Here is a 23,656-nt window from a genome sequence, read left to right on the forward strand (position 1 = left end):
TTTTTATTAGTACTGAATCAAATTGAGTGATGAACAAATGTGACAGAGTTTTTCTACTTTAGTACTTGTCTACTACTAACTTAAAAAACATTTGTTTAAAACTTTAAAATTAATAAGTAACTCTTACTTATTTATCTTATTCTAGGTCTAAGAATAAGACCTATTCTAAATTCTAAGAGTTAAGAACTAGCTGGCTTAATTTATTAAAAATGAGACTTTTATTTTTTTATAATTTAATTTAACTTTTTATTTTATTTTTTAAAAGAAAAGTAAAAATAAATATGTAACTTGTAACTTATAAAAAAAATTGAAAGTTTGGATGAGTCATGGTCGCGGGAGATCATACAAAAACATTAATAGAGTAAATAGAAAAATTATTCTCAAAAATACAAATCTTTAAATCCCTACCGCCATTAATTAAATCACGCCCGTTTAAAAAAAAAACAATCAATCACATAACTTTGCAACCGTGGATTCATCACAACAATACGCTCATTCAGACCACGAATTCGCTTTTGATAGCATTAAGTTTCTTTCAATAAGTAACATTCAAGCGCTTCATTTTGAAGATTTTGTTTTACAACACGATACAAATTCCATTGAATTGTTATACTCAATGGTATTGATTTGCGCTACAAAATTAAACTAAACATCCTTTTCATTTGGACTTGGATACGCTTGCGTTATTACATAGTTTGTGTGAAGTTCGTAATGGAAGATTCCCCGAAATACATGACTACATGACCTCATATCCCGCCATAAACATGCCAAAACGCTTTGCTGTTTAGCGATTCCTTGATTTGCTTTTTGAATTATAGGCCCATTGCATTTGTAACAACTGTGGACATATGATGAAATGAGTTTGTTGACCCAGATACATACAGTTGGATGTCATCGGAATATAAATAGCGGCGGATACCTGTCGATTCTATAACGTTGACGATGTCCGCTGTGTATAGTATGTACAGCAATGGGCCAAACCAAACCAAGCGGAGCAGCACAAATTAATTCTTAAGTACCAGTATCCGAGCCGTTTATACATACATCGGCTACTTGAGTTCTATCAGCAGCCACGTATGACTGAAACCAGATTATTGCGTCAATCGTAATACCACACGAAGCCGACAATCGTTTCAGCAAGACAAAATGGTCCACCGTATCAAATGCGCGCAAACATCATTAACAGCGAGTTTTGTCACATTTCCCATATCAGCAGCTACAAAAATATCTTAGACCATTTTTAGAACCGCTGTTTCAATTGAGTGAGCTCGACGAAAACTTTATTGGCAACTTCAGATTCTAAGTCGGGTTAAACATTTGTGTAGTTGGTATTATATTACATGGTGAGTTATGACGTTGGAGTTCAAAAATTTGTGACAGTTTGACAGGAGAAAAAGAAAGTCAAAAAACGCAAAAAACGTGACATTCTTCGTGGACAACCCTTATCTGAAACGTTTCTAAGGTTTTCTTTACTGCACTTTTAAGGAATTAACCTGAAATGTAGTTCAACACTTGATTGATTCTAGGATTAGCCGAGTAAATCATGATTTCAAAGTGTCGCAACAAGCCATTAAGCTCACTGTTTTAAATAGTTTTATTTTAATTTAGCCATTAAGTCCAAATGAAGACGCATATGAAATTTAAAAAGTCCTGTTGACCGGAATAAAGATAATTTTTTAATTATGTGGCGGGTAAGAAGAAAGAATTTTGAGTTATCTCTCCTTGTAAAGGATAAGAAAAGAATACCTGAAATACAAGTTTTATCGTGTTATAAATCAATTAGTTAAAAAAATTTCTGAAATTCAGTTTATTTTTTGCATTATATTACAAATGACAACAAATTAGTAACAAAGTGACTGAATAAACAATTTTATCTAATTCGATTCAGACAGAAATAACCACAAGTTGCAAATAAGTAAATTTCCTTAGCCTTGGCGGTAATTTATTCTTAAATAAAACAGAATTCCAATTTTGACAAAAAAAAATTTTGATACCATTTTCAGAAAAACAAAAATACTGATTGTCTGATCAAGATCAACAACAATCAACTTTGATAGCGTTGTCACACGTTAAACTTGGTGAAACATCATCTGACTGCATGCATTTCCACAAGCCGTAAGTTTTTCCAACAATTGTCTGCCACAATCTCAGGGTTCCATCTTCACTACCACTGGCGTATAATTCGCCATCTGGTGAAAACCGTACGCAATGAACTGAACCAAAATGCCCTTTAAAAGATTCTAAAAATGAAAAAGTCAAGTAAAAGTTATTGAAACATATTCCAGTTCCCTATCAGAAAGAAATGAGAGATGACCAACTTTAACAACATCAACTATTTGAAATTATAATAAAAGCAAATGGATAAAATTAAAAGACAGCAAGCAGTCCATCACAACCATTAAATTAATTACTAGTTATAATATTCTGAAATGAATGTGAGAAAAAACAAACCTAATTCACTGCCACTTTCATAATCACATTTGTACATCTTGAAATCATCTCCACCACAAACAAAAACATTTCTCGTTGGATGGAGAGAAGCTGAATTTATTGGACTGCCAACCTCAAACTCCTTTAATACTTCAAAACTGAAAAGTACAATATTACATAAAATTTAAATTAACCAGAAATAACAAATTGTTTGAAAACTCACAATGTAATAAATTATAATAAAAAGAAATGTGATTAATAATTTTAGTTCAAAAATTAAAAAAACGTAATCTGAGAATCAAGATTATGAAACATTGAAAAAACCTTCTTGCATTATGGAAAGCCACTTTGTTGCTGTAAGCCACTGTGAGAATCTGACCATCAACTGAAATTTCCAGATCATTAGCAGCTGACTTCAACTCCAGGCTTTGTATTTCACTTTTGTTGTGTACATCCCACAATCTTTTAAAAATAAATTGTTAAATCTTTACATTAATGCAATAATTTAGTTAATTCTAGAGTTTATTTAATTTTATGACTAAAAAACATCTGAATCAATGAAAAAAATTCAAACAAAACTGGTTAAGAATTGAAAATATTCATTATACAAAATGACATTTAATTTCTTGTATAAAACTTGTTTGAAAGAAACATTCTCTAAAACCTTAACATTTCAAAAACTTATCAACAGATGATGCAATAAGGCTCAGTCTTCCATTACTCATCTCCTCTCAAGCCATTCATTAAAATTAAAAAATGATTATTCAAATACTAGAAATCTTTTTAAAAGGAAAATGATGTATTATTACTTGATAGTTTTGTCCTCTGCAGCACTTATGATGGTTCTGTCATCCAACCACAAACAACACTTCAAATTTGATGTGTGACCATTTATAACTTCTGGACCTAGAAATCCAATGAATAACAGAAATTTTGAGAAATTAAATTGAAAAGTTAAAACATAGAAAATATTAACAATCGTTTTCACATATTTCTATAGCAGTCAGCTGAGGCTTTAAAAGAACATTATAAAGATTTAAAGATTCAAAATACATACTTTCACTGGGTTTGTTTAAGTCATAAATGCGAAGAAGTTTTTCATTGCTGCCAGTTAACAAATAATTGCTGTCAGGAGAAAAATCGACGCATTTGACAATATGCTTGTGAGCAAATGACTGGACCTCCTCACCTGTCACCGCATTCCACACTTTTCTGCAATTCATTATCAACAAGAAATAATATCTAAAATACTTTATGAAAATATTTGAAATAATTGTGAATTTATTCAAAACAAAAGTTGAAAAAAATGTTTGAATTACGCAGTAAAATCCGCTGAGCCAGTAGCAGCTTTCGAAGCTTCATAGTTTAATGTGGCAGCCCACACAGCCCCCTTGTGCCCTTCAAATGTACCAATCCAATCTCCAGTTTCACCCTGACGCAACATTGGCTTAGCATCTTTCGTAAAAAATTCAGTCAAATTAATCAAAATGATTTAACCTTATTGAATGTCATTTGGAGGTTATTTTAATGCTTGAATAGATAAACCTCAATAGTGATTGCTAGATTAAACTTTTAAATTGAAATAAATTAATATTATAATTAATCAAAAATGAAAAACTACAAGCAAAAAATTGAATGGTCAAAAAAAAGATGCTAACCCTTGCTGGCGCTGATGACAAAGTAGCCGTCAGGTGTGATACGACTGAAGGACAAATGTACGACAGGTCTCGTGTGACCACTGCATGTCAGAGGATTTTGTCTCATAGATGTCATGGTATTACTGCAAAAGCAAAGTTGAATAACAATTATTTTTATTAATACCTATGAAAATAAAAACAAAAATAATTATTAAAAATGAATTAAGTAAGCCCACACAACATTGATTAATTAATAATAAATAACTATCTATTTGTTTTGTACCTTGGTCAAAAATGAACATTGCATTATTCAGTTGCTTTAAAAGCCAAAACAAAATTATTAAAAAACCCTGGTTAATTCAGTTCATTTTATACTTTTTTATAATATAATATAATATAATATAGTATAGTATTATATGAACTTTGGTATTCCCGATTTCAAAAATTGAAATTAAATTTTGCAGTTTGAGTATCTTCTATCTATTTTGATTCTGATATAATAACATAAAAAAGTTAGTTATTGAGCTGCTTACTGGTAATACCTACTTTTTTATTGCACATAAAACTGGATATATCTGTTTATCAGCTAAATGTTTGCGTGTGCACAAAGTTGAAGATCATAATAATAACTAATTAATGACTATTAAGGATTAATCATTAAGTATTCACATTAATTAAAGATTAAAATTATAATATTAAACAAAGAAACACAATATGTATTTGAGCATGCGTATAAAATAAAAATATGTATATTTCATCAAATACATTAAATATAAATAAATATATTAATTTTTTTTATAATATTTGGGTTCTGAGTTTTGTTTCAATTTTCCAACTGTTATGGAGTTTGGACAGCTTTCTCCCAAACCAAAGTATTAAGATTTATTAGTAGTTCACACGACGTTAATAAAATCGAGAGCACGTTCAAGTAAATTCACAATTTACGTATCGCAATGCTTTTAAAAAAATGCTAACAAAATCATCAAATATTCAATCAAATCAATATCAAATCAATTCAACCAGTCCTACAATACAGACACTAAAAGAAAAAAAATTAAAAAATTGGAAAAATTTAAGTCCACTAACATTATTGATTGAAATGAGGTCCTAACAAAATCTTAATTAAATGAACAGCTTAACAATAAATAAAAAATTAAACAGTTAAAAAAAATAAAACCTTAAGCAATTTGTAAACATTCCTTAGTGAAAAGACGTTGGCTTAAATAGGAGCTGGGCGGATACAAAAAATTCTTAAATTATTTTTTTTTATTATTCTTTAAATATCAGGATCTGACAGACGCAGAAACTTACAGCATGCAAGGCAGTAAGTAGTACAAAATTAAACAAAAAATAAATAAAATAAACAATAAATAATAATAGTAAAATAAAAAAAGAAAAGAAATTGACAATAAAATGAATTAATGGCATAAAAACGCAAATTAATAGACTAGATGATGACTTAGTGGGTTAGTTGATCGATAAATAAAAACTAGTTGTGTGAATGATAAAGTTTTATTGAGTGTTAATATGTTTGAGGTGTCTTGTGATGAAAGTCTTTTCCTGATATGTAGATTGGGTGGCGATTTGATAGTTATGTTTGCCCTGACGAAGGTTGTGTGTTGTAGTAGTATAGGAGAGGATGGATGACGTGGTTGCTGTTATTTTCTACTTTCTTGAACAGTCTTGAATCGAGTGTGTTGAATATCTGAGTGACGGTAGGATTTGATGCAGGTAGATAGTTGAAGCGGATTAGTTTTTTGATGAAAGATTGTATTTGCAGAAGTTGTTGTTGTATAGCAAAACCAGACCAGGAGGGAGCTATATTTATATTTGATGTATTTCACGTATATTTGATGCGTGAGACTACGAGTGATTCAGTGATGTTGAATAATTTGATGCCTCTGAGACCATGTGAGCGGAGTGTTTTGAGTGCATGAAATGTTTGAACGCCTTTTGTGATGATGTGATTGATATGAGGTGCTATGTTAAGTGTGGAGGTGAATGGGATGCCAAATATTTAATTAGGCATCACATTATGTACATGTAGTTCCTCACCGTTATCCGTCCACCGTCAAGCGCTGTTGAGCGACGTTGAAATGGCGCATTAAAAACTAATTGGTTATTTGATTGATTGATTAACTGATTAACTGATTGATTGATTAACTGATTAATTGATTAAATGAATGAATGAATGAATGAATGAATGATTGAATGATTGATTGATTGATTGATTGATTGATTGATTGATTGATTGATTGATTGATTGATTGATTGATTGATTGATTGATTGATTGATTGATTGATTGATTGATTGATTGATTGATTGATTGATTGATTGATTGATTGATTGATTGATTGATTGATTGATTGATTGATTGATTGATTGATTGATTGATTGATTGATTGATTGATTGATTGATTGATTGATTGATTGATTGATTGATTGATTGATTGGTTGATTGATTGGTTGATTGATTGATTATCGAGTACTATTAAGTTCAATCTAAGTACTTGAATACTTGAATATTTTGAGTACGATCAACAAAGGAATTTCAACGGCTATGCATTTTACCGATGCTTATGATAACTGATTGGTTTATTTCACAAACTTCCCGATCAACTTTTGTTTTTTTATAGTTTATTTACTGTTATTTATTTACATAATTTAATTAATCTTTAATGGAATTGAAAAACAAAAAATTAGGATGGTTTAGTATTATTAATAAGTATTAATTATTAATATAATAATTAATAAGTATTAGTGAGTCACTGTCAATCTGTGGTATGTATCTTTTTGGACTTATTTTTAAATTTAATTAGATTAGCGCATTAGCCTGTGTCACTTTTCTTTTGTTGTCTCATCTGTGTTTATTAGTGTATGGTATTTTGAATATCAATACGAATATATCATTTTTTGACCGTGAATCTGACTATATTAAAAAATTAAAAATGTATGATTGGTAAACAAAAACATGAACACTCATAACTACCACTACCTAATTAATTACTAAACTATTTGTTTTTAATTTTATTATTTATAAAAATTATATATTTAATAATTTATTAATATCTTGCTTACAGTCAGGTTATGAATTGTGATTAATATTTTAAAAAATGTTACTATGAAATATAAAAATTGTAATTGAATTATTATTATTTGAAAGAAAAATTGTTCATTAAATTTTAAATATTAAATTAATTTAATTAATTCGTCTTAAAATTTATCTGTTTGTTTAATTAACAATTAACATTGGGGAAGTTGTTTTAATTTCATTTATTAATGTTATAAAATTCATGTTTTAATTTTTAATTTAATTTCAATTTAATTTGTTTTAATTAAAAATATAATAAAGCAGAAATAAAAATACAACCAGCACAATGATGAAAAGTTATATACAACCAATTGATAGTTGTAGCCATAATTCACATCACTTAATAACACTAGAATAATTCATAATTACCTACTCAGCTTGTCTTCAAAGTCTAAATGTTTTTATATATGTCAAATAATTTAATATTCAATAGAGTAAAAAACAATTGAATTAAAACAGACAGTGTCGAGTGATTGAATGTGTTTTTGTTCATGAAGTTCAACAATCGAACTCTGGAATTGAATCAAACATGTCAGGAGTTACAGTAATAGAGTGGCTGAAGAGTCTAATGCTGGAAAAATATGAAAAAAATTTTCTCACCGGTGGTTATGACATGGTTGGTCAGTGCATTGATATGACTGAAAGAGACCTGGTGAACCTTAATATTACCTCACCCGATGACATCAAACGAATCGTTGCCAACTTAACATGCTTGAAACTCCTGCTAGGCAGCAGCCATGTTGCTGTAAAAAAAGATATCGAAAATTATGAAAATGAAAGTCTGGATATTTATAAAACTGCTGTGTATGGTAATTTGGAAAGAGTCGCGTCGACTGCTAGAACATCTGAATTTTCACCATTGAAATCTGCATTTACTGATTTTGAATATGAATTTGATAGTATGAATGGAAGAATATCTCACAAAACACCTGTACCAGCTCCGAGGAAACTTTCTACTCAGTCAACATTCATTTCTACTTTAAACGTCGGCGATACATTGCTTTGTGATAAAAAATCTGATGCACCTCATACAAATCAATCTCAGGACTTTTCTATGACCTTTCTAAATCATGTGAATGGTGCATTCAATGAATCAAGTTTAAAACAACAGGTGAATGTAGTTCGTCCATATTCTAATGAAGAGACAGTTTTTTTGGAAAATATCTTCACTGATCAGGATTCTCCTGAGAACAATCAGGCCAAACCAAAACCGATCGCTTGCCCTAGGATTGCATCAGATAGTTTATTAGAAGATAATATTTTTGCCATTTCTGGTGATCAAAATAAAGTGAAAGATTCATGTTTGAATAAGGGGATAGAATTGAATAGGATAGAAGTGTATGAAAATGAAACAGCTGGTGGTTGCGAGGTTATTGATGGCTTGTTGGATCAAGAAACATCAAGTCAATCATCAACAGAGCAGTTGACAGCTAAGGAATCTGATCTTTCTACAATGACAAATCTTATTTTTAAAGATTCAGATTGGACTTTCTTAGAAAATATTACGAATGGTTGTGAGAGATCCTCAAATGATAGCAATGCAACAAATGAGGAAAAAGTCACCGAAGATAGTCTTTTGAGACCCAACGATCTGCTGATTGATTACTCTTTCATCGATGATCGAAATTCAATATATTCCATTCCACCACCCTCTTTTCCTCCTCCACCTCTTATCTTTCCAAATTCAGATTCCATCGAACATGTTCCAATCATTCCACCCCGACCGGAGTCTACAAAAAAGAACGCCCCTGACATTTCCAACTCGGACTACCCACCATCACGCATGAAACCTATTTATCCTATTCTTCCTGATAAAGCTCTAAAGCCAGATATAAATGTTTTAAAATTGAAGCACCCATCTCTAACATCTTCAACCTCACCTCCGCCTCCCACAGTGCCGAGGACAAAATTGTTAAGGGTCATTAAAGTTCAGGATGATACTTCCTGTGATACACCAAAATTGCAGCAACCGCCATCATCATTATCGTCACCACCACCCTCATCATTATCGTCACCGCCACCACTACCATCACCCTCATTAACGTCATCACCCTTTTCTATGGCAAAGACTTCAGCAAAAGTGTCTAGAGCAGGTTATTTGGAATTCTTTTGTTGGATTAATTGTGTACACATTATGTTTATAAACTTTTGTATATTTTATATATCAGAATGGTTTAGTATATATATATATATATATATATATATATGTGTGTGTGTGTGTGTGTGTGTGTTTGTGTGTGTTTTTGTGTGTGTGTATGGATGTATATCTTTATGTGTAATACGTTTATATATGTATCTATTCTCTATTCTATATTATTTACATTTTCACCTTTTACATTTTGAAAGACATTTCTCAATATCTCATTGCTAGTTTTTTAAGAAAGATGATTTAAATCAGTTTGTTTACTTAATGTTTGCATGACTTTTTTATAATAAGTATAGTTAATATCTTTTCTTATATAGGACTGAACTGCTGTTAAATGTATTTACCATTTGAGATTTTTATAAATTTGATGTTTTGACTTGTTTTAGTTTAAACATTATCATCTGGATTCCATAAAACAATGTATGTGATGTATTTTTTTGCCAAAGCAACTTGTAACATCAGCAGGCCACTTACCAGTTTCTTTTATTCATTCACTCATCCAATCATTTACTTATGAAGTGGTTCTAGATGATAAAAAATATGAATCTAAACCCACAAATCGCAATAATTTTGCAACTGGTTTATATCATTCTCTCAATCATTATACCTTACAACATTTTTGTCATCAATCAAAATTATTTTGAGTTATTTTTTAAAATTTGAATCTTTAATCTGATCTTTGTTTAACATATAAAATACCTTTTGCACATTCACTGATTTGAATAAAAATTTTTATATTGTTATAACTAGTTGGTTTTCATCATCAATCTCTCTATCTATCTAGTTAGCTGCTTACTTACTACTACTACTGATAGCAATTATGTAATTATCTGATATGGATGTCGACTGCTGGTTAGTAATATATTCAGTGCTTACTCAGTCAGCTCTGAGGCAAAATTTTTATTTCTCTGCCATCTGTTTTCTTAATTGATGCCCTTTCTATGGATGGTTTCATTTTATTTTGATAACTTTTATTTTCAGGTAGAAGGTAATTCATTTGTTAATTACTTAATTGCACTTATTTTAAAAAATAAATTCTAGTCCTGTGTATCTTACTGAATCATCATTGATTTTAATTATCTGAATTTTTTCTGATTTTAATGCTCTATTTTCTGAAAGACACGTTTTTTATTCAGATCACTGATACAATAAATTGTTAACCAATACCAAAACAGATACAAAAGTTAAGAAGGTCAGCCCACCATCATTGGTGAAAATAAAGGTTTGTCAGGATAATTCTCATTGGTCATTTGAAATCAAGCTGATGTTAATTAGTTTATAATACCTACTCAGTTGTTAACAATAACATAAACATTTAAATTGATTGAATATATCCACGAAATTACCAGTTATAATTATATATTAATTCTTATTTTCTTCTAATTAATTGAGCATAACTTTTTCAGTTTATTTAAATTTCAAATGATTATTTGAATTTTGTAAAAAAAATCGTTTATTTTTGTTACCTGAGTTACATACACTGAGATTAAAAACTTTTAAATACATTTTATTTGTGTTAAACCATTTTTTCCAAGCTAAATTTTTCATATTAGTTTTGTGTGTTCAAGTAATTTGATGTTATTAATAATATTATTCGACACCCATGTTTTGTTTTTCTAATTTATTTTCTTATAACACATAATAAACCATTCCATTTCGTCATTTTACAAGATGATACGAAAGTAATTTTTTTCACAACGAATGTTTATTCATATAAATTCAAAATTTCTTAACTAGGATCAGGATGTAAAATTCAATTCAAAATTTCGAGGAATACTTATGAAAGTTGAACACAATTTGAAATCAAGTACCTCCTATAAATTTCTCAATTTCGTAATATTTTTTTATGCATGAACAGGCTGTGAAACGAAATACGTAAACTTGAATAAAAATTTGTTGCTAACAAACCAAATGTATTTGGCATTTAAAACTTTATACGTGAATGGTTGAATCATCAATTGAGTCATTGGTTTGCTATGTGGCAATGACGTGCATTGAATGTGACTTGCTTTATATCTATCACGAACTGTTTTATTATATTTTGGTTTTATTCACAGGCTCCAGGAAGCATTTCCTACTGGATTGTAACAGTTTGATCTATTCTGATGCAGACAGAGTAATTTTGTTTTTTTCCTTAAAAATTGGCATCAGTGTTAAAAACTGAAACTTTCTTATCTTCATATTCTTTTGTGTTGTTTCTGTACGCAATCTAAGAAGTTTTGAAACTGTTATTTTTGTTATGAATGACATTTTTTTGCTTTTTCTGCACCATTAGAGATATTATAATTTTTTAAATAATTTTTGGACTTCCTTAGAAATATCTTTAAAAACATTTACATCAGAAAGGTCCAACCGAATCAATAGCTTTGATAAAAATAACGAGCATTACGGCCAGAGCGGATTACTTGTGAGTACCTCTCAACTCTCACATTATTATTTTTTGTTAAAGAGTTCTACAAATTACAATACGTTGTGTCAGTGTGCACGCGGTTTTCCGCATAGTGTTGTTGTCATCTTGGAAAGCTTTGTTTGTTGTCATTAACGTGAACTTTTATTTTCTGACTGGTTATTTGTTTTGTTTTATTTTTGCACACGTTGTTACATTACCATTTGCATAAATAAATGGTATAAACTTACAAAAACATCTTTGATTATATTTTGTTTTTGAGCTCTTAGCTGTATGATTATTTTTTTGTTAACATGTTTATTGGTGAAATAATTTATATATTATTAAGCTAAGTAAAAGTCGATAATAAATAAATGTTTGCACCAAGCACCAATTCCTAACAATTGATAGTGATGATATATTCCAATGATTTTATTTATTTCACCAAAGACCTATGCAACACACATTTGAGATATTCTTCAAATCTAATGACATCCCACTCATCTTGATGGCTGAAGATGATGACCAGAAGGAACAGTGGATTATAAATATATCAAAAGTAATTTCTGTTGCTGCTATTTTATATTTTGAACAAGCCGTCAGTGTTGTATATACTGACTAAATGTGCGCAACACACACTCGTCTGCCATTGTTATGTCTGCTGCTTTTTTTTAACATGTGCTTTGTATATGGGAGGATTGATTACATTAAAAGATAATCATTTGCACATTTGTTTGTTTACAAATCATGTTTAGGATTTATTAAAACAATCCTTAATTATGGATGGTGATGAGATTGGGCATTTATTTTTGTTTATATTTATAACTGTTTACCTAGTTAATTTTTTTCACGTTAGTTAAAGTTAGGATTTCATTTTTATAAAATTAAAGATAAAAATGCTCTACATCAGGTTTATTATTGTTTTCAACTTAAACGTTGTTTTGAAAAATTTCTTGCAATTTATGTTACTTCAATTTATCAACTTTCCTTTTCATATATTTTCCACCATTCATTATTTTACAAACATCTATATATTTTCATTTAACATTTTCTTTGTTTTACGTTTATTTCTATTTTGTTTATGCTGTTTAGTTTCATGACGAAAAATTTGATTAGACAAATATAAAATATAATTTTTATCAATTTAAGGGTTTATAATGTTTATTAAAATTGTAGAGAGGTAAAAGAGATCATCCTTATGAAAAAGAACATTCACAAACAACCAGATCATCTCCGTGATCATTAACATCCGTATTGTAATATTCAGCATCAATCGAAATCAGTTAAAATTTCGCTTAGTCATGTGATACAATATTTATTTGACAAATTTGACCCCGCAAAACAGAGTATAGCATTTGTAAGAAGTGATGAACTGCACAACATCATTCCATTCGACAAGGGGGGGAATGTTTATCTCAAAACTCTGCTTACCTCTGTTAGTTTCGACTGTTCTTGAAAATTTTTTGTTACAAACTTTTTTTAGTAGTTGTGGTTATTGCTTTTAAATGTCTCATTTCATAATATTGTCTGCACGTTGCAAAAGATTCTAAGTCTCCAGAATTCTGATTTTTTCAAAAAATAAAAAAAATTGTGTTTTTGCTTGGAAACAAATTACGCTTGAAAAAGAATTAGTTCGTTGAAACTGAATAGGAAAATAGCTTTATCATCAATTTACTGTATTCATTTGACTGGACTGGACATGTTAAGCCGTTATTTAATTATAGAATTCATAGAATTAATAGTTTCAAATAACTGGCAGTGGTTGACAAACAATGTTATCACTTGGTTGGCTACTAGTTCTAAGTTGTAATAATACCATGCAAAAAATGAAGTCTCACTGTATGACAGGATTAGTTTTTTTGTCAGTTTTTTATTTACATTGTATAAGATTGCTGTCTATAGCTTCATTATCAACAAATTATTTGTTTCACATTATGATATCATAGTTCGTATTATTTTTATTTCAAATGGGAATTCTGACAATTAATTTAAGCGAATGATTATTTTTTCGTAAAAATTTTTAATGGGGATGCTACATTCAAGTATTTATTATTGATTTATATTTGTTTGACAATATTACTGTTAGGATGAATGGCACATGACTTGGGTGCAGGTGTGTGGATGTACCATCTACTGCAACAGTCAGGTGAGTGTCATACTTGGAAATTATTTCGAATTCATTCAGTACATCTTGTGATGATCATGGAATGATGATAGCATCACTTCTTTTGTTTTTAACAGGAAGAGCGATTTGAACAGTTTGATCTCCGAAAAGTGAAAAACTTAAGTTGGTATATAAGATGTGATGTGATTCATAGTGCTTGTTCAATTTAATGTTGAAGGCTGTTTTGCAATATCTATTTGTTCTGATCAAAGTTGCTTTCATTGAGATGGTCTTTCTTTAATATTTTTAGAATATTTGACTGATGGAGAAAGCTGCAAAATGGCTTATGAACGGGGTGATCCAATTCTGATTGAACTCTACGGCGTGAAGTGAGTATGTTTTAACGGGCTTCCCATTGTATTAGTTTTTTTTAGTTTGTTATTGCTTGTTAATTTTGAAATGTTCTGCTTTTTACTTAATACTAGATTCTAGACAGCAAATAGGTCTTTAGATTTATCTTAGTTTTACTACTTTGCTTTTTTTTAAATTCATATTGCTGTTGTTGGAGGTGGTGCCCTGCTTTAGACATCTGCCTGAAGATTCAGATGTGGAAAGTGCCAGTTCGCCACTGCCATTGGGTTATGCCAGAGACCCATTGTCGTTAAGGTGTGTCGGGTTGGTGGGGCAACTAAATAGACGAGAAACATCATCCGGATGATGTTGGCAGAGAGGGCATTTATTGGAGAATCTAGTGTCGATTCTAGCCCTAAAGTGGTTAAGTAGGTTGCAGTGACCCGAGCGGTAATGGTGTGGCAGGGGTGATCTGGATTGTGGCACTGCAGGAGGAATTGAGATGAGAGGAGATTTGTGTGCTGCCTTACGGAGAGCATCTGGCATTCTGAGAGTAGATGCTGTTGCGATGCTACGTTGTGGCAACCGGTTATCACCCGTGGCAGCATGCCAATGTGTGCGTTGTAATCTATTGAAGCAGGAATCGGACTCCAGTGAAGATCAAACAGGGCTGGCATACTCTATTATCGAACGGCCGATGGCCTTGTAAGTTTGTAGCAGGGTGCTTTTGTCCTAGCCGAAGGTGGTTTCACTGAGCGCTTTTAGGATATTGTTGCGTTTTGTAGCCTTGGAAACTGCCAAAGTGCTAATATGATAATGTGAGGTCCAGAATTTTTGGATTATATTCAAGTGGAAGAAATTTGTTATTGAATTTAACTTTGAAGATGAAAGGGCTATTGAGATGCGTGTGATGTGAAGAGGGCTATCGTAGATTTGGTGGCAAATAATGCTAAACTGCGATGACTTACGAAGTTGTATAGCTTCGCCAGGTAGTCATGGAGGCGCTGGGTCAAGACATTTGCATCCGGCCCTGTTGTGTAGACGGTGAAGTCATCTGCATATGAGATTATTTTGATGTCTGGCGGAGGAACAGAGGCTTTGGAGACATGAAAGTTGAACAGCGAAGAGGACAACACTGGTGCGTATCATGCGTTGTTTGGAGTCCTGTTGTCTGAATTCTGTTGTGGCGGAACGACCGTTCAGATAATGTGATACCCAGCGATTTATTGACCTTGGGAGTGTTGATGCTGTTGTTTTTGTTGTTACTGTAATGTGGCTGCTGTGATGTGGCTGTATGTAGTTCGCACAAATTGTTTATTGTAATGTTGATTTGTATAAATGAACAACAGGTTGTTGCTGCAGGGTCATACGAAACAGGAGACAGCGTCTTGGCTTAAAGTTTTAAATAACACATTGAAGGTACAAAATCATTATGCAAGTAGTGAATATTTTACATTTTAGACGTCTTATGACTTCTTTCTCACAGCAAATAATAATAATAATATAGTTATATTATATGATTATTATATAAATAATAAAACTATATTATATAATATAGTTTATATATTATTATGATTATAATTATTTTAATGTAGCGGATTTTATTTTGGTTACACAGAGCTTTGACATTTCAAATCTTCACAAGCAGTTCATGAATGCTGATAATATTCCAGTGGTCATAGATAAATGCATCCTTTTTGTTTCAGCATTTGGTTTGTTCGATTTTCTCATCGGTTGAATTAATATACAACTTATCATGCATACAACTTTTACAAATTTTTATTATAAAGCCTTGTTAAAATTATTATTTTTTGTCGACACACTGTTAATTTGTTGTAAATTATTATTGCTTATAGTTGATTTGAGACATTTCAAGTGTATGTGTATCTTATAATTAATGATTGTTCATTTGTCAGGCATGGAGACTGAAGGAGTATACAGACTGAGTGGGCAGAACTCCAAAGTCTCAAAACTGCTGGAAATCTTATCGGAAGGTTTTTTCTATGTACAAACTAATTTATATTACACGATTTAGGCAATATGAATTAATTGTTCCGACTACACTTCTGAAATTATTTTTTTCTGTAATAAAAGTAAAATTAATGTATTTTTATTATCGCTTTTTACTTTGACGCTTACAGCCTGTTGAATGACAAGACATTTTTTTCTGATTGCCAGATATGATGTATTAGTATTGATGTTGATAGATCAACAATATCAAAAATATATATAAAACGGCATCTGCAGTTAGCTTCATTCAAGTTATTCAATAATGACCTGACGTTTAATGAGAAGCAATAAACATTAGATGTGCGTTCTGTGACCATCAACCAGTCCGACTTTCAAGTTCACGAGGTCACAAACTGTCTGAAGAGGTACTTGAGGCAGCTGGATGAACCACTGTTCACGAGTGGATTCCATCCTGCCTGGATTGAAGCTCAAAGTATGTATGACCTTCATGATAAATGAAATGAGACTGATTATTTGTCTGTGTTTTGCTGATAACATTTCTAAAAGTTTTTTCATTTGTCATGTTTTTACTGTAAATTTCAATGTTATTTTGTTTGTGAAATTAATTCCATCATTTTTCAATAAAAATAATCATATTAAAAATAATGAATTCACCAATAATCACTTTTGTATGTCTTTTTCTTGTTTTTATTATTTTTACTTGCTAACCATTTTATGATAGCCATAAAGGATAAGAATCAGCGCTTGATACTGTTCAAAGAAATATTGAACTCACTGCCCCTCATCAACTATGCAACCATCAAGTTTATTATCAACCATCTCACTGAGTTAGTACATTTATTGGTTACACGCTTCATCTATAACCGTCAAATATTATTTGCTATGATAAAATTGTGTTTTTCTTGAAAAAACTATAAAAAATGTCAGCAGCTATTTAAAATAATTTTACTTAAGCACATTTTTTCATCAATGAAAACTTGAATTTTTTTGTTTGATCTGATTCGAAAAATTAAACCAAAAAGTCAAACTAATAATTATTTATTTATTTATACAATCATTTATTTATTTGTTTTCAAATTTACTTTGAATTTCACACAATAATGTATTATACTGTTATGAGTGTACTGTGCAGTATGCGCTTTTTCAAAAAGTATCTCATAAGCGAAACAAAATATGGTGCTTAGGACAATTAAAAAATATCTCACGGTAGCAAGCCTTTTCTGTCATTAATTTTTGACAGAATTGCCAAGCTGAGTGATTCAAACAAGATGGGACCAGTGAACATTGCATCTATTTTTGGTCCCATACTGCTTGGAGTTGAAAGGGTAAGTACAGTACATACATACATAGCACCCCTGGTTGAATTTTTTTATGGAAAAAGTATGGATTTGATGTTTTATTCATCTTATTTTTGTAATTAAAGTTAATGAAACTGTTTATAATTGCTTTCCAGTTTTATTTTAATTTGACTTGTTGCATGCAAGTAAACTGATTAAAAACATAGTGATTGGTCCGTTCATTAAACTACACAATTATAAATATAGTAAAATAATATTAATTTTATATTCTGTTTGATTGACCAGGCCTTAGAATATCAAGATGCAAGTTACCAGTCAACAGCTATCGAGATTAACGTTGTCAAGGAATTCATTGATAATTATTCCTGGCTATTTGACGTGAGCATTCATTTTGTATTCTTTTTTCGGTGACTGACGCACCTGAATTGGACGTTTCACCCAATCATAATTTTTATTATTATCTGATGTTATTTAACTCTTATCTTATAGTGTTTCTCTGGGTCCCCGCAATAGATTAGCGACTTGGAAGCAGGCTAGCGATATATTATAGTGAGCAAATTGGTAGTGTATTGAACACGAATGCAGCATCTACATCGTTGATTAGTAGAATATTGGGACGTTATTTTTAAATACTGACGCATCTGTTTTTCTATTTTACAATACTTGCATGTAAATAATAAAAGGTGGTTAGTTACATTCTGATGTAAATTGATAACGGCCAATAAAAAGGAAACCTTTTTATAAAAAAAAGAGTGAGGTAGAGAAGAGTTGAGAGGGAATTTGTGATGACTGTTCTGAATTCAGTTTGTAAGTTTTGTACTACGTCTTTTCAAGTTGGGCGTGTCATAATTTGAATGGTGGCAACGATGCCCGAGGTGATAGTTCTTCAATTCACCATTGATTGGTGGAATGTTCCTCAACTTATTCCGTTTTAGGAGTTGTTGAATTGACTACTTTTTTCAATTCTTTCAACTTTGTCGCGTTTTGTATGTGAATCTTTCTTGTAAAACGACTGAATGCCGCTGAAAATTCTGATCATTTTGGAAACTAAGTATTGTGGGAGTGAAAGAAAAATGCATCCAAACGTAAAATGTGATATTTTTATTTGAAATGCATAGAAGACAATAGTTATAGAGTCAGTGTCACGAAATTTTGACCAGTTATATAATAAATTAACTAAACTATCGGGTTTTGAAAGAATTAAAACATTATCATACCTACCATTGATTGTAGTTACTCATCACATGCTTTGCAGGTGAAGGCTGAGGAGAAGAAGGAAGATGATAAGATAAAGGAAGCCTTACGGAAAATGAATCTCTTGAATAAGACCAACTTTAATTTCAATGATGTTAGTCATTTAGTTTAATACTATACTCAATGATTTTACGTTAATCTCCAAATGTCTATGATGGTGGTGATAAGAGTGATGTTTTGAAATGTTGATGATGAGGATTATGGTGCTGTTTGTCATAAAATTTTAACATGACAACAACCAAGACCGTGACATTATTTTTATGTTATTTGTTTACAAATATATTTTTATCTATATATAATTTGTCTGAAAAAATATTTTTCATCATATATAACTTGTTTTGCAAAAAGTCTACAACCATATAGTTTGTTTGCAAGTATATTTTGATGATGGCATAATTTGTTTGCACTGGTTCCAGCAGTCAGAACAGGTAGGGTCCATGCTGATTAGTGTTGTCGTTGGACCGGTTGATAAAGGCGAAACAACAACATTCAACGTTAGAGCACTTGTTTATTAATTAATTTATTCATGCAATATTTTAAACTCTTCAAGTTAGTTCGCTCTTCTTATCTTAAAATAACTTTCGTACTAATAAGAAAATTATAATTGCGCGTTTCATAGTGTAAGTGGCGATGATCTGTTCCTTTAAACTACATTGCGATCGAATTTAGGATTGTTATCTGTTTATTTGCGAAGATATATGCTGCGAATTGTTGATCTTTCCACATTTTTGGCACTTTTAAAAGATTTCCAAGTCATTACATTGGGCTGATGGATGATATAGATGGATGGTTTAATTTCATTCAGCTAACTTCGAAGACGACGGTGGGAGACTTGATGGAGAGGTTGTCAGTCAAGTACATGCTTACAGATGCTGACCAGTGGGTCCTCTTTGAAGTTGTTTGTGACGGAGAGTTGGGTCAGTTTCAATTTTTTGTTCGTTTAGAGTTGTCAACACTCGTTGAAATAAACTTAGTTTTGTGATTGTTCCTTGTATGATAATGGTGAGTCAGGACAACAAACTTACGCCGAGATGATAGTATTTTCACATCATGCTTTATAGATAGATTGATTGGTTGGTTGGTTGATTGATTGACTGATTGATTGATTAACCGATTGATTGATTAACCGACTGATTGATTAACCGACTGATTGATTGGTGTCGTTTTCATAAAACATTTTTTAACAATTACATTACAATTGCATTTTTTGTTTAGACGAACTTATTAACATTTTGTTGCTATAACTTCAAGTTTTCTCTAGTGATATTGTTTTAAAAAATTCGCATGTGATAAACAGAACGCATTATGTACAAAAACGAGTTGGTGATGAGCACAATGCTGCAGTACAGAGACTGGCCCCCAGAGTTCTGTGTTGGCAACAGGATTCAATACAAACAGACTGATCGTATTGTCAACCTTCATAAATTTGTGAGTTTCTTTTGTAATGATTGTGTTATACGATGATGATTGAAGACTTGACTTTTAAATTAAAACTCAGATTTATTCAATTCTTCCATCTTGAACTTTTTTATTTAATTTAATTATTTCAAGCAATGACAATTTCCAAACTATTTTGTCGACAGATGGATTCACGTATGTCCATGTATTCTGAATTGAGATATGCCTGCAAGAAATCTTTCAAAAAATATTATTTTGAATTTGCAAAGTACAACCTGGCTTACAGGAAAGATGCGAAGGTGTGGTGATGATGTATTGTCATCTCGAATTCTTCCTCATAACATCATTGTGTATCTGTTGTTGCATGCTTCATTCAGTTGTGTCCCTTTCTACGTCATATCTTCACCACCTTGTTCAATGCCAATCCTTAAATTAATTTTAATACATTCCATGATTTATTTTCCACATAATTTATTCACCTCCAGTCGTCCACCACGCTAAACAGCTGGAAGATTGAAGACATCAAAATTTTCTTTGGTGTTCAAAAGAAGAGAAGTCCTCCAACAGTGTTGGTAACTTCTTCTTCTTTTTCTTGCCTGCATGTTTTGTGTTGCGAGTTTAAATTATTCAGAATAAAAGTTTAATGAATTTTATATTGTGGAATTTGTTATTGTAGAAACTTTTCATAAATTTCATATTGTAGAAACGTTAGTTATTGTGTATTTTGTGCTATGCTTGTCATTTTGAATGATTGTATTTCTAGGCGCATTCATATTCTTGAAATGTCGTGTTCTTCGTTATTCCTTTTTTTCTATAGAAACGGAGTTATTTTAAAATTAATTATAAGACTGTACTTTCTTGATTAATTAATTTGAAATTTTCTTTTAATTAAATTTAATGTTTTTTTCTGAATTATTAGATGGTGTTTTTTGTTATAATTTTGAATACTTGAAACAGGTATAGCTTCTCTTTCTACCAGGCCAACTCCCCTCTTGTCAAGTAAGTCTTGCGGATTGCTGCGATGTGATAATTCACCTCATGCATGTTTAATTCTTGCAGTTTTATTAAGTTTTTAATTTTGTTGTCACTGATATCTTGAACGTTATTGAACGAAAGTATTTGCATTGATACAGCGGATTCTTCGGCCACAGCATTTGTTGCAATAATCTCATCGAGCTATACAAATGGCTTTCCATTCTTTTGCATGCACAGGTAAGTTTCTTTGCTGTTAGCAACGTTTCTACTTGCACATGCCTTTAAATTTATTAAAAAATTTATTTTAGATATATTTTTATTTGATAACTTAAGAACTTACTTCAGTAGCAAAGCTAATTTACCGAAAATGTCAATAGTTGTCATTTTTATGCGAGTGTTTTGTGTTTATCCATTCTCTTAATTCAAGCCAAAATCTGTTCAGTTGTTTAATTTTAATTTTCAATTGTCTTTGTTTTCAACTACCATCAGATAAAAATATTGTTCGTGTATTCTGTTAAACTTCTCAGACACAGTTTTCTCTCAAAATTTCTTACACATGAATATTTACAGTATAACGTAGCATAACGTAACATAATAGTTTAATAAGCGTTGTTAATTTACTTAATGCTCCTATGCTCCATGTTTTCATTATTTTTAATTTCAGAGGCTCTTTATTTGTAAAGTAAATAGATTGAAATAATTGAATATGACTGATTGGCATTTGTATCTGATTTAGTATTGTCTCGTTAATTAACTCTTGAATCGTTTCCTCCATGAGTTTTTATTGTTAATAAAATTTTCGCTTTTGTTTTTTTTAGTCATATCTTCCTGAGGAAAACCAATTTTGTCCTCTTACATTTTAAGACTTTTCATTTTCATCTCCTAAGTTTCATCCATATCCACTTGTGTCTGCTAGCTAAGAAACAACTGATCAACTGAAATGTTCATCATTCAATCACTAATTGGCTAATTCATAATTATATATACGAATGCTGCATGTTGGTTTGCATAATTTTGACATTCAATTTGGACATCAGTGCTTCGACATGTTCTGCACAAACAATCGAAAGTCTCGATCGCTGTCAGACCTTTCCCTGTGTTCAACTCCAGAAGAAACCTTGCTAGGACCCACTTCTCCCGGCAGCAAGCCATTCAAACAAAGCTTCAAAAAGGTTTTCAATTTATTATTTATGTATTGTTTACTGGTTGTTCAGTCAAAAATAGTTAGTTACTTTTCCGAAATTAATTTATTTTAAAGTGTGTCATTGGCATAGTTTTTAGATATTTATGTTATTAAGCGCAAATATTGAAGCACATATACTTTTTAAAATTCCAACGTTCATGTATGTACATTGTGCACTTGCATTTTTTTTCATTTTGTGTTATTAACTTTTTTGATGCAGTCCCCGAAGATTTCATCGTCAATGAAATCATCAAACTCCTCCTCATCGGTGCAGTCTTCATCAGCTTCCGTCTTCTATATTCAACAGAGTGACGAAGCGCAAACAACATCCTCAACACAAGCCGCTACTTCTCCGGTCTCATCAACGACCTCATCTGCAACGTCAGTCAGAACAACAGCCATAACATCAGCAAAAACATTAACCACAACAACGACAGACACATCAAACGCCAATGACGGCACTAAGATTTCTGCAGTTTCCAAGTTGTTTGCCAAGTTTATGAAGCAATAAAATGCCATTTTAACCTCTTCGAAAGGCCTTTATTGTGGATAATTTCCAGATATTTTTTCACGTCATTGTGTCGAACAAACTAATTTGATTCTGTGTAACAGATATTTTGATAAACATCTCCTAACTTTTTTAATAAACAAATAACAAAGACCGATGAACAGCGCTGTCTCATTGCACCAACTTGTTTGCAGGAATGTACCCATGTCTACGGACTGAAATGTAGATTCTTGCATAGATTCCATGTTATGTGCGTCTGTATTTACGTGTGAGGTATAATTTTTTAATATACACTGTATGTTGTACAGTGCCTTTATGTATTGTTCTATTTTTACGTTTCTTTTTGATCGTGTTACTAAAATTTTATGCTAGAACATAAAATATATGTGTGTGTGTTTGTTTTTTTGCATGTGTGTGTGAGAGAGAGAGGGAGAGTTTGTATGTGGTGTGTGTACGTTTATGTACGTAGGAGTTCATATGCGTGTAAGTAAGACAGACGTCCGTGTGCACGGCTATTTTTGCGATGTTCACCTAATTGGCCAGTTTAATGGACTAACATGCAGCCGCCAAGATAATGAGGAGTTTTTATAATATATTTCTGTTGTTTCATCGGGGCCTTTTTTATTTTCAGTCAACTATTCAAGGAATACAAGTGTTGCTAGCATCTTAAAACGATTAAATTATTAAAGTTTATAAGTCTTCATTTCATTGGAATCTTACATTTATACTGCTTGTTTTACTTTAAATGTTTAGTGTTTATAGCTTAATAATGTAATAGAGGTATTATATTTTAATCCTTTAATAAATATTATTTTATATGTTTTTTTTTATTGTAAAATTATTTTTATTATTTATTTGTATTTTGACTTGCTGTGATATATCAATTCTATGCAAATTAAAAATCGTGTGTCTGAACCTGTATA

At 31.1% G+C, this 23,656-nt stretch overlaps 4 protein-coding genes across 4 annotated transcripts; 2 read left to right on the forward strand and 2 right to left on the reverse strand.

Moving 5' to 3' along the window:
- Positions 1–1,789: 1,789 nt before the first annotated feature.
- HELRODRAFT_184835 (hypothetical protein) lies at positions 1,790–5,281 on the reverse strand. Its single transcript, XM_009011061.1, has 8 exons — positions 5,154–5,281; positions 4,089–4,210; positions 3,750–3,885; positions 3,488–3,642; positions 3,240–3,336; positions 2,755–2,892; positions 2,452–2,588; positions 1,790–2,240 (listed from the first exon to the last, which is right to left on the reverse strand). The coding sequence occupies exons 2-8, from the start codon at positions 4,201–4,203 to the stop codon at positions 2,035–2,037; spliced, it is 984 nt and encodes a 327-aa protein (XP_009009309.1). The 5' UTR covers positions 4,204–4,210; positions 5,154–5,281; the 3' UTR covers positions 1,790–2,034.
- Positions 5,282–7,688: 2,407 nt separating this feature from the next.
- HELRODRAFT_159151 (hypothetical protein) lies at positions 7,689–13,147 on the forward strand (the record flags this gene model as incomplete). Its single annotated transcript, XM_009011062.1, has 7 exons — positions 7,689–9,252; positions 10,481–10,527; positions 11,043–11,112; positions 11,363–11,421; positions 11,648–11,712; positions 12,142–12,250; positions 13,037–13,147. 7 exons carry the CDS (start codon positions 7,689–7,691, stop codon positions 13,145–13,147), a joined length of 2,025 nt encoding a protein of 674 aa, XP_009009310.1.
- A 2,896-nt stretch (positions 13,148–16,043) lies between these two features.
- HELRODRAFT_62994 (hypothetical protein) lies at positions 16,044–17,023 on the forward strand (the record flags this gene model as incomplete). The annotated part of the gene is made up of 3 exons (XM_009011063.1): positions 16,044–16,140; positions 16,455–16,589; positions 16,839–17,023. 3 exons carry the CDS (start codon positions 16,044–16,046, stop codon positions 17,021–17,023), a joined length of 417 nt encoding a protein of 138 aa, XP_009009311.1.
- A 5,052-nt stretch (positions 17,024–22,075) lies between these two features.
- On the reverse strand, positions 22,076–22,978 carry HELRODRAFT_159153 (hypothetical protein; the record flags this gene model as incomplete). The annotated part of the gene is made up of 4 exons (XM_009011064.1): positions 22,076–22,204; positions 22,433–22,519; positions 22,574–22,695; positions 22,918–22,978. 4 exons carry the CDS (start codon positions 22,976–22,978, stop codon positions 22,076–22,078), a joined length of 399 nt encoding a protein of 132 aa, XP_009009312.1.
- Positions 22,979–23,656: the final 678 nt, after the last annotated feature.

The sequence above is a fragment of the Helobdella robusta genome (genome assembly GCF_000326865.2).
Source record: "Helobdella robusta unplaced genomic scaffold HELROscaffold_1, whole genome shotgun sequence".
NCBI classification, from domain to species: Eukaryota; Metazoa; Annelida; class Clitellata; order Rhynchobdellida; family Glossiphoniidae; genus Helobdella; species Helobdella robusta.